The sequence below is a fragment of the Triticum dicoccoides genome, chromosome 3A (assembly GCF_002162155.2).
Source record: "Triticum dicoccoides isolate Atlit2015 ecotype Zavitan chromosome 3A, WEW_v2.0, whole genome shotgun sequence".
Taxonomy (NCBI): domain Eukaryota; kingdom Viridiplantae; phylum Streptophyta; class Magnoliopsida; order Poales; family Poaceae; genus Triticum; species Triticum dicoccoides.
Genome location: NC_041384.1, coordinates 688,038,838 through 688,050,614, shown reverse-complemented (window position 1 = coordinate 688,050,614; position 11,777 = coordinate 688,038,838). Strand labels below are relative to the sequence as shown.

The following is an 11,777-nucleotide window of genomic DNA, read 5'->3' as shown; positions in this document are numbered from 1 at the left end:
TATAAAAGGCAATATAGACCTCTGACGAATTATACGCATTTCATATGTATGATGGGTCATCTGGCGTATACGGATTAATACGTGTACGAATGGGCCAGCCCAATTCGCTGCATTCGTGAAAACTACGGACGGATTAAACACAGCGCTAAACTTAAAGTACTAAATAAAGCAACAACTTTGTTTTTTTTTACATTTTCAATATTTCTTGGAAACAAATATGAACAAAATTTCTTGAAAATGCGAACAATGTTTCGAAATGGTAAAGAATCGAATATTCTTTTCTTAAATGTGAACAATTTTTAAAATTGTGAACTAATTTTGAAAGCTGAGCAATTTTTAAAAAATTAATTTAAAAGACATACTGAATATTTTCTTAGTATACGGTGAACTTTATTCAAATACACACTGAAGATTTTTAAAAATATATGATGATTTTTTTTAAATGCACGCTGAACAAAAATTTCTATACTTTATCGAAAAAGAAATGACAGTGCGAGGGATCGAACCATGTAACTCACACAGCTGACCACTAGTCGTTAGGCACATGAGCTGATAAGCTTCAATGTCTAATTACAAAAACGCAGACTACTAGAACTAGCCCTCAGCGACAGGGTTACTATAGCGACCGGTCTTTTCCCCACTTTTCCTTTTTTATTACTTCTTTGTTTTTTTGTTTTCCCTTTACGTTTCTATTTTCTTTTTAAAAATGCTCAACCTTGTAAAATTTGTCCAAAATTTCAAAAACATTCACCTTTTTAACTTTTATTCATAAAATACAAATATTTGCATTTTAAAATATTGTACAAAAATTTCAAATAAATGTTTGTGTCTTTCAAAATTGCCTAGATATCAAAACACAAACATTTTTAAGAATAGCATATAAGATTCTGAACACAAATATTTTTTGAAAAACAGAAAAATGGAACAAAATAGAAAATATGAACAAAAATTTAAAACCATTTTTAACTTCTCTGAATATATTTTTATTTGTGTAGAAAAAAATAACATGTTCACGTAGAGTGTCCTAGTAGGCCACAAGGCTCTGTCTGAGAGCACATTATTTTTCGACGTCCTTTAAATGACCCTTTTTCCAGTGGTTTGTATGAAAAATTTAAGGTAATATGCCAAGTTGTTTTGGTTTTCGACAAATTTTGCATTTTCTGGAGTTCAGTAAAAAGGCTGATAAATGGCCGGACGTGTCGCAACATGCAAATTGTTTTGGAAGTTGTTCAAACCTTGCATTGATGCCGCATATGTCCATGCCAAGCTGCTGAAGAAGTTGGGGCCATTTATCCGTAGTCCGGAAAAACCACCAGTTGAGAGGAATGCGTTAGACTAGACCAGACGGGTGCATATGTGGACATGTAAATTTTTCCTAATTTCAATGCTTCGGTTAGTTGCAATTTTTGTCATTATCAATCAACATGAACATATTTTTATATCATAACCATTTCTTGAAATTTGCCAACAATTTTGGATTTTTTAATTGTGTATCAAAAATTTGTTAACAAATTCTCAACAATTGATGGTGAAAACAAATTTTAAACCACATATTTTTTTTAATAAAATATCCACTTTTTTGAAATACAAACATTTCTTAAAATTTTGAATAATTTTTTTGAAAACAGGGTTATTTTTTAACTCCAGACCATTTTATAAAATTGTAAACAATATTTGAACACAAAGAAATTTTTAATATTCCAAACAGTATTTCAAATTTGGAAACAGGTTTAAAAAAGAATAATAAAGTTCAAAAAAGAGAAAAATGACTGAACGAGAAAATGGAAATTGTCGTTGTAGCGAGTGGAGCTAAGGACACAACCGGCCAAGTCCACGCGAAGTAGCGAACGAGGCTCGCTCTATGCACGCCACATGGGCTGACCCGGATTTGAAAAGTTCACAAATTTGAAAAAATGTTCGTAGCTTTTTAAAAAGTTCAACGCTTGAAAAAAGTTCATCACTTTTAAAAAAATCACGGATTTTCACAAAAAACATCCATTAACTTGAAAAAAAGGTCACCAATTTTTTTAAAAAAATTCAGGAATTCGAAAAAGCTCACCGGATTTTGACAGTAGATCATGAATTTTAAAAAGTTCATGGATTTTGATTAAAAAGTTTACGCAAATTGTGAAAAAATACATGAATTTTGAAAAAAATCACTATAACTGAAAAAGTTCAGTAACTTGAAGAAAATTTTGTGAACAAAGAAATGAAAAAATGAAAAAAAGGTCAAAGAAAATACTGTCAAAGACAACAAAAAACATAAAAGAAAAGCATACACGTTACATTTGGCATAAAGGACGGAAGAAGATGAAAAACAACGGAATAAAGTAACGTGGCGCAGTGGTTAGCACTTGTAGTACTGAACCTTGATGTCTCAAGTCCGAATCTCCTCCCCCCGTATTTTTTGAATTCTTATAAAGAAAAAACTATATGGGCCAAAGCCCAGGACGGCGAGTTAGTGTGCGCCAAGTCATGAAAATCACTGTGTAAAACATATATGGCAGGCAGTTTTTTTTTTTTTTTGACGGAAAGACCTTCATGGCTAGCTCTATATTAAACTCAAATAACACTATCATCGTCTGCTAAAAGTTTAACAATATAACTCGGAGGTGCATCCATCCAAACAGTTGGATTGTTCGCACGCCCCCACTCTGCTAGCACGTGAGCCACTGCATTAGATTCTCTATTGATTACAATGCTCAATAGTAGCCTTCCCGAATTCTAGTATTAAGTCTCTGCAATCATCAAGCAATGGAGCTGCCACCATAGAGTAACCCTCATTGAGACGTAGAGCTTAGACCACAATGATATTGTCCATAATCACTTATACGTTGTTGCATCCCAGGGTTTGGAGTAGCCTCAATCCTTCATGAAGTGCCGCAGCTTCTGCAGACACAACATCTGCTACATGTTCAATTTGTGAGGTAGAACCAGTAATGAAGTAACCTCTGTGATCTCTAACAATTGCTTCGCATGACCCGGAGTGGGAGCCCTCGATGAAAGAGGCGTCCACATTCAGTAGTAGTTGCAGGGTAAGACTGGTGGCCATATGTTCTTCCTAGGAATAGGAGTTCCCTTCCCAGCCACTCGAGTAAAATTCAGCACCAGTGCATGTATGGCCGCCGCTGATCGCTGCGGATTTTGCACCACCTCTCAATCTATTGATAGAAGCTGAAGAGTATTGTCCGGTTAATTAGCGGAAAAACCGAGCAAAACCTGTTACAACACACCTAAACCTCCATCATGAGACATGGCCATGCGTAGGGCACTGCCAACCACTCTTGTAGGTACATAAGGTACTACATGATGTATATGTAATAAACCACTATATTTACATGAAACGTTTATTTACATAGGATGACTCGACATTTCCACCATCTGTTTTACGGCTCATTGCAGAGCATGCGATCCTGTACTTTCGAGCTCGTTCTGAACATAGGTGTCATTGTTCTTCAGGAAGCCAGAGTACCATCGAGCAGAGAGCTTCGCTTGTCGTGGCAGCGCCTCATCGTTAAAATCGACACGGTACAGGCCGTACCGTGACTTGGCCCCTGCAAAGAACTCGAAGACGTCTAGGAAGGACCAGACAAAGTAGCCTTTTACGTTTGCTCCATTCCTGAAGGGCAAAACTACGTCAGGATAAAAATGTCTGAATCCTGGACATTTTGCGGAAAGGCAGTGCTGTTGACTTGAACTACATTCTTGGTGACTTTTGTTTAATGGCTGACCTTACTGCCTTCAGTGTGCTACCCATGTAGCTCTTCAAGTATTCGATCCTTTCGGTGTCATCGAGAGTGTCATTAGATGCAACACCTGCGGAGATGAATGGCAAGGCAGAATATATTAGTGAAATTAGAATGAATTAGAAGCTGTGATGTCTGCATGAACACTATGACATAAATTTTATCTAGATCTGTAGAACAGAAAATTGGAGATCGTTTCAACCAGACTAGATCGACTTGCCATTCTCTTGCACATAGATAGGAAGGTTCCCATAGGCTTTCGTAAGGTACTGCAGCACATATTGCAATCCTTCCGGGTCACTTTGAGAAGATGCTGGGACATTCTGCAATCAAAAGAGAATATTGTATATATTTATAACAACTCATAAGGTGGACAATATCTTGCTAAATAATTTGAGCTCTAAGTGTAGTTATATATTTTTAGTATCTTGTTAGATTAGAATTTGTAATATGAAGAAATCATGTCTAAAAATAGTTCAGGCTAGTGGTTTCTCTAACAAGCATTGTTGAAAATATTACCTTGCTACTTCCTGGGATTGTTTTAGAAGCTGCATCACAATAACAAATATTATGTTAGCACTCGACCAATGGGTTACTCAAATTCGTGCGTATTTTGGGGAGTGGCAACAAATTATTTGGTCAATATATACATAAATAGTGTGCTTTTTAGAAAAAAAGCACATTCATCATTATATTATACGAGATAAATGAATTGCATTGCCCACTCCTTCTGACTACAATTAATGAAGAATGCATATATTTTTTACCTCTTTGGTAAAGAGACATGTCTGCTGAATAGTCACGAGTGCCTTTGTCTAAAGGACGGTCATTAACATACATGGAATAGTAGTGGTTTATTCCTATGAAATCAACAGCTCCCTTGACAACTTGAGATTGGGACTTTGTGAACGATGGAAGTCGAGACCCAACATTTTTCCTCATCACATCTGGGTAATCTCCAGACACCAAGGGCTCTAGTATCCTAGAAAAGCATCACAAGTTGGTTAGCTGCATACTTATTGTGAACTCTCTAGAACATGGAAATAAACATAAGAGTCCAAATAATGTTACCATCCGAACACGAAGTCTAAGTATCTTTTAGCTGCTTCCACATCCACATCAGAGTTCGTCATAGGATAACTCCAAGAAGAGTAAACATTTATGCCAACACCTCCCTTTTGGGCAGCCTACTTGCAAGAGTATTTTTATGTACACATAAAAGTTAGCATGTGAAAATACATCAAGAAACAGAACTAAAAGAGCAGTCTTTTTATTGTCCATGAGATTAATGTGTCGAAACTGCCTAGAACATAATAATCTTGCACACACAAATTGTAATCATGGAGACACTGAAAACTGTGTATAGTGAACCAGTACTTTCTTCACAAATATTAACCAGATAATGATTAATGAATCTTAGATTAAAACAGAAAGGTTAATAGTTTATTCCTTAAAGAAAACAGAGTAAACATGTCGGAAAAAGGCTTCACTTTTAGTTTTGGACACAAGATGACTCACTCGATATTTTTCTCCGTAAAGTCTGGTAGTTGATGCATGAGCCAGTATCATGTTATGAGCTGCTATGTATGGTTCCACAGTTGAGTTTCCCACTGTACAATTTGTTATTCCAAATGGGTTGGAGCAACGTCCCGGGGCAAATAGTGCATTGTCGTAAGATCCTAGTGCGCTGACATTAGGTTCATCTATCGTTGTCCAGTATGAAACCCTGTCTCCAAACTCCCTAAAGCACACTTCCGCAAATGCTGTGAAATCCTCCCTGCATTTTTCAATGCCACTGGTTAGGAAAAGGAAAGTAGAAATCAACTAAACATTGTCAAGGCACTTTGCATAAGCCACCTCCATTATCTATTAAAAAAAGGCTTATTATTTTTAGCTTTTGAGCAATTCGCCGTTACAAATGGAAAGTTTTGGGACCTTACACAATTTTAGGGCTTAACCATCCGCCATACTCATCGTCCAAAACTTGCGGGAAATCGAGATGGGAAAGCATAACATGGACTTGAATCCCTAAAGAATCGTGAAGGCCACACAGATTCAGAACTCGAGATAATGAAGAAGAACAATAAAGAAATTGTCAACTATGATAGATTTGTCATTGTTGTGCATATACGATATAGTTGAAAGATGGTTTTTTGTGTCAGTGCATGATAATTTATACAGTTTAGTACAAATAACCGTACCATGTTGCACTAGCTCATTTATAAGGTTGTTGTAGTACTCCAAACCTTTTGGGTTGATAGCCCCCCTCCCATCTGTAATTGTCAATTTTGAAATCAAAGATGAAACATTTATGTAAATTTCCTGAGTACTGCGACAGAAATATTGTGGAATGCTTTCATACTTGGTATAAGCCTTGACCAGGAGATAGAGAATCTGTAAGCCTCTAGGTTAGTGTCAACCATGAGCTTGATATCATCCTGAAACATCAGGTGATGTCATTATTAGTGTACAACAAATAAACAACAACCTAATCCTCTCCGTCTATGGAATATTGAGAAACTTCAACCACAACAAAACAGAGTATAATATGTTTGTTTTTCTGATATAATTTTTCTTGTGGGATTCTGTAAGATAAAATTAATAGGGAAAGGAATTCAAGTCACACCAGGTAAATTTAACCATGATTACCTTGTACTTGTGGTACCCATCAGCAGCTACATCGCCTGTGCTTTTATCCGACATTTTCCCTGTCATCAGTAGGAGAATATTGTCAAACAAAGTTTTACCAGGACCCTGAATTTGGTCAGAATACCGACAATAAGGCTTTTTTTAGGCAGAACTAACAGGTTAATTAGTGTGTTACCTGCTTGTGTGAAGGTGTCCCAGACGCTTGGGCTCCTGCCATCCTCAGCCACGGCACCCTCATACTGCATAAAAGAAAAACAGAGCAAATTAACCGGAGAAGCAGAGCAAGAGAGGCCAGCTAAAATGCGCAAGAGGTAAACCAGAGCCACACATTCGAGTTGAAAAATAAATAACCAGAGCCACATAAAACTAACTAAAACAAGCAGGAAATGATAATCTACTTGTGTGGTTGTTGACTTGTTAGGCTTCGCTGTGAGAGCTGGTGGATTGGATCCTAGCGAACACTTGCTTTCGTTGGTTTGTTTGCTCTGTTCAGATGAGAAGCAGGGCCCAGAGCCTTATACGACTAAAATATGCGCAAGAAAACAAAATTCAGTTCGAGCCCCAACTAATCTGGGTCGTCCGTTACCTTACCTGGTATGCCGAGGTGGCGGCCCCGAAGACGAATTCCGGCGGGAAGTCGCTCCTCGTGAAGCCAAGAACAGGGGCCGCGCCATGGGCGGCGGCTAGAAGCAGGAGCAGGAGGAACTGGAAGAAGAAGAAGGCCATGACAGCGGGCTGTACTGATGGTATGTGCTTTCGTGGCCATGGCAGCTTATAGGACGGCCTCGCTCATCATGCATGATGAAACAGTGATGGCCGATGGGTCATTTCTTTTTTGAGAGCAACGAATGAACAAACCACGTGTGTCACGAGGCTGGTCCATTAACACCGAACGGTTGAACCAGACGGGCGAGACAGGGACGGGGTGGTGCCTGGTCGGGTGTTACTGTGTCAGCATAATTTGTGCTTATAAGTGTCTAATCATATTCCTACTACTAAAGGCAGTAGCTAGCTATAAGGTGAGCTGCAAAATCACCAAGCTATGACAGATATGTAGATTAGCTGTAAGATTGGTTTTTCACTCTCTCTACTAGGGAATCGGGGGAGGCGCTTGAAGGTTCGAGAACGAGGAGAAAGCGAACCGTTTCAACCCCGCTTAGCAGTGGCGGATTTATCGCTCAACTCCGTGATTGTCTAATGTGTAGATCACGGGTTTTCAACTAACGGTGTTGTTTTCATAAACTTGCTAAGGCGTAGTTCTTCTGAGTTGTGACTTATACATAAGCTGCAGTGGAAAACATGCTTATGCGTATTCTAGAAGAAGAAAAATTGCCGTGAAAATAAGCGCTTTAGAATAAGCCATCCTGTTCTTTTCAGTTTCTATCGCTTTACCTTAATTTCTGATATACTCGGTGATAAGTCTGTATTGCCCCTATAATTCGGTTCTTATGAAATTATATTGAGTTATTTCTTAGTGTTTTGCTGCACATATGAACATAAAATCAATTTTCGAAATGAAGATCATTGTCGCACATACGAATATCATACAAACATCATTGTCGCACATACTAACTAAAATGAGCAAGGAAAAAAAATTATGTTTGTGTGGTTGTTATCTTGTTAGGCTTCCCTGTTAGAGCCAGTGGACCCCAATGAACAACTGTTTTTTCGTTTCCTTTGTTTACATGAGAAGCAGGGTCCATAACCGTTCGTATAAAATATGTGCAAGAAAACAAATTCCAGTTCAAGCCGGTACTAATCTGTATCATTCGTTACCTGGTATGCGGAGGTGGCGGCTCCGAAGACGAACTCCGGCGGGAAGTCGCTCCTCGTGAAGCCAAGAACAGCAGGAGCAGAAGAGAGGAGCAACAGCAGGGAGAAGACGGCAATGGCAGCCATTGCTGCTGCAGCCAGGTCGATTCGATCACCCACCTTCTCTGCACTACTCAGGTACCGTACTACGTTTCTTCTTAACCCTGACGATATATAGTACAACCTGCTTAGCTTTCAAACAAGAACTGTTGCCATCCTCTCCAAGATAATATCCGCTGGACCACAGTGCTGAAGATCACCCTTATCCACCCTGGCGGCCATTTGACGCACACATTCGTGGTAGATTGTGGCCGCAGTGCTCACTCTCATGTACTCTTGTGGCCTTGGTAAGTGGTAACTGATAAGGCCGGAATTGGCGCCACAACTTTTTTTGAAAGCGGACGGGCAAGTGGGCGGGAGGGAATCGACCCCAAACAGGCAAGCACTTATATCGCCATATAAGGGACAAATCGCCCCACATGGGCCGGGCGCATTATCGCTTTCTTTTTTATCATTTTCCTTTTTGCTGTTCCTTTCTCATTTTTCTTCTCTATTTTCTGGGTAAAATAGATTGATGGTTTTGAGAGATACATGGACACTTTTCATTACCATGCGAACACTTTCTCAAAACATGAAAAATATAGCGACACATGAATACTTTTTTATATATGCAATTATTATTTTAAATGCACGACCATTTATATTCATATGCCTGGACATTTTTTTTCTTACCACTATTGAACACTTCTCTTCACATACAGAATAAATAAAAATATATAAAAACGCCTTTTGAAATTCTATTATAGTTTCATGTAGTATGTGAGCTTCTTTTGGCAACACATAACTTTTTTTCGCTCATTGGATATATAAAACTAGTGAAACGAACATATTTTTCAGACAATATTGTTATAAAAATGTTTGTGTATTGTTGAGTTCCATATGAGTGGGCCCATTACTAATCATTTTGGTGTTTTTTCCTGTATTACCCGCGCTATAAGTCTGTTGGGGTGCCCGTAAAGTTAGTCCAGCCCATATTCTACCACGAACCCAAAAAGGCAAGTTAATCACGAACGACCATATTGAACTCGACTAGCCTAATCCAACACTATAATGACAAACCATACACTTCCCTGTGAAAAATAACAATATGCACTCCCAAAACGTGCTCCAGAAGAGGCACCTATCTCACCACCTACAACTCTTGGACATCCAAACTTCCTCCCATAGAACCTAATTTTAGAGGCCATCACCAAAAAACCCAACCAACCAAGAGGGAAATTTCAACTCTCAGCCCTCCCTTGTTTCGACTCTCGACTGCTCCATGCCTGACGCTAGCTTCCTCCTCTTCTCCAGTAGACCTCCTACTCTACTTCCCCGCCCCCTATCCGCCTCACAGTTGGGCTGCCCACAATGGCCCCCACCTTCACCGCCCTCCATCACGTCCTTGGTTTCACTGCCCTCCATGGCATCACCGTCGGCCACATGCCTCATGTCTCCTAGTCCTCGGTTGCTCCCCTTGGCCTTCTGCTTCCTTGACTTCCTACCGCCTCCCTACTAACTATGTCCATGTCATCATGATTTGTCTCGTCTCTATGTCCTGCTTCTCATTGTCAGGACAGCTCCTCAGCGTGATATCGACCACACACAAAAGTTGTTGAACCGGCGGCCAAGACATTTTATTTGCAAATTTCAATATTTTATTTGCATGTGAAAACAACATGTATATCTTGAGATGGTCAAAATTGCAATTGCAAAATAGTTGTACGTGTGAGATGGTCAAATTTTAAATTGCAAAATAGTTGTATATGTGAGATGATTGAAATTGCAATTAAGAAATAATTGTATACTGGTAAGTAGCTCATGTGTTGCAATGGAAAACATAATTTTATGTACAGAGTAAGTACACTTAGAATGAAATCACAGGCTCTGGTTCTTGGACATGACATGTCACAATTATTTTCCATTTTAAGGGTTGGCAGGTTTAACTTAAGCAACAAGGACTAGACTACCACATGAACTTAACATGCAAGATATCAAGAGTAGCATGCCAGAAAGCAACAATCTTGCAAGTAAGAAGGAGGTACGGTTGAGAGTAATAAGCAAAGCAAAGTCACTTGGAAAGAACTCCTTGAAATAGTTGCAATCAAAGCGTATGTCAAGAATCCAAAGGAACATTCTCTCACAAACACAAAGGATCAGGATATGGTGAAAGAGGTGATCTTGAGGAGAAGGGATTCAAGAAAGGGGGAGTTCTTCCCTGGCAAAGAATTAAGAAGTCAATCATGGAATCACCCAATGCTTCCTTTTCCTATTCTTGCCTTGGACCTCCTTTTCTCTATGTGGTTGATAGATGAATAGTGCAATGGATGAGGTGGGCTAAAGTAGTTGGCAAGGAGTGAAATGGGTGACATGAAATAGATGAGGTGGTTGTTGGGGGTTACCAACTCGAAGGGGTATGGTAGAGAATATATAGAGGAGAGGGGATCCAAAATCTAATCATTACACATAAAGTAACCTAGGCTTGGAAGCACTGGTAGAAAACCAACAAAACTATTGATCCAAATAAAATAAATTTGAATGTCCAGGGTAGTGGAGATAAATCAGATATAGTACTCGGTAGTACCGATTGAAAATGATTGGTGGCTCTGAACACAAAAAGGATAACACCTTTTCTATTGGATAGAACGACTCAGAAGTGCCAGTAAAACAGATAGCTTGTTAGTACCACACAAAAAGGAACCATTGCAAGATTTGAGAAAGTATGCAGAAAATAGTTAAGTCACATCTCTGAAGTATCAGAAAAAACAAGTGGATGTACGAGGCTTATACTGCGAGAAAGATAAGCAAGTCGAGATGACTCAAAAGTGCCGATGAAATGTGATGCTCGAAAGTGTCGAACAAACAAAAGATTTTGGTAAGTGGAATGTTTGAGCTAGTAGTTCCAGAACAAAAAGATCGGTGCTTCTGACCAGTTAAATCTTGGTTTGATATTTGAGCACGAATAACTCCAAGTAGCTCAGTAGCACCAGAAGAAAATCTTTAGTGGCCAAGACGCTTATAGAAATTTGGGATTGCTTTGACTTCGGATCTATTCTTGGAATTCAAACCAAAGTCTTTGCTTTTGCCCCTCTTCATAGCATGGTTGTGGTTCTGGGCGGGAGTGTCCGGTTCCGATGGTTTAGGTCATTTGCCATGGGGATGCGGGTGAGTTTTTTATCGGCCCAACTGGAGTATGAATTTTTCTCTTATATTCAATTCACCTGCTCAAGCAAATGGCTTATGTATTGCCAAAAAAAGACATGAGAATCGATCATCGTTGTTTGTTGTTAGTAAATACAGGTTAATGCAGACTCAATACAAACATAATCATTTGCGAACAATTACGAAAATCATCCTTAAAATAGTTCGTCTGATTTATCGATTGCATTATTTTTTGCCCCCTTGCTGATCCTTCATAAAATATGTTGTTCATAAATTGCGTGGCGAGTCATCTAGTACATGTTAAGATCACTTACTCTTTTTTTAAACATAGTTCAATTGTAGATGCTAATATATACACACATACGGAAC

At 38.9% G+C, this 11,777-nt stretch overlaps 1 protein-coding gene across 2 annotated transcripts; it reads right to left on the bottom strand.

The window, feature by feature from the left end:
- Nucleotides 1-2,558: 2,558 nt before the first annotated feature.
- LOC119270226 (beta-glucosidase 5-like) lies at nucleotides 2,559-9,550 on the bottom strand. Of its 2 annotated transcripts, none has more exons than XM_037552208.1 (13): nucleotides 8,172-9,550; nucleotides 6,571-6,634; nucleotides 6,396-6,454; nucleotides 6,109-6,184; nucleotides 5,948-6,019; nucleotides 5,687-5,774; nucleotides 5,265-5,523; nucleotides 4,818-4,933; nucleotides 4,514-4,728; nucleotides 4,266-4,294; nucleotides 3,967-4,069; nucleotides 3,732-3,816; nucleotides 2,559-3,619 (listed from the first exon to the last, which is right to left on the bottom strand). In XM_037552208.1, exons 1-13 carry the CDS (start codon nucleotides 8,292-8,294, stop codon nucleotides 3,394-3,396), a joined length of 1,515 nt encoding a protein of 504 aa, XP_037408105.1. In that variant the 5' UTR covers nucleotides 8,295-9,550; the 3' UTR covers nucleotides 2,559-3,393. The 2 variants fall into 2 exon arrangements, with proteins under 2 accessions (XP_037408105.1, XP_037408104.1); XM_037552207.1 differs by lacking the exon at nucleotides 8,172-9,550 and adding an exon at nucleotides 6,987-7,136.
- Nucleotides 9,551-11,777: the final 2,227 nt, after the last annotated feature.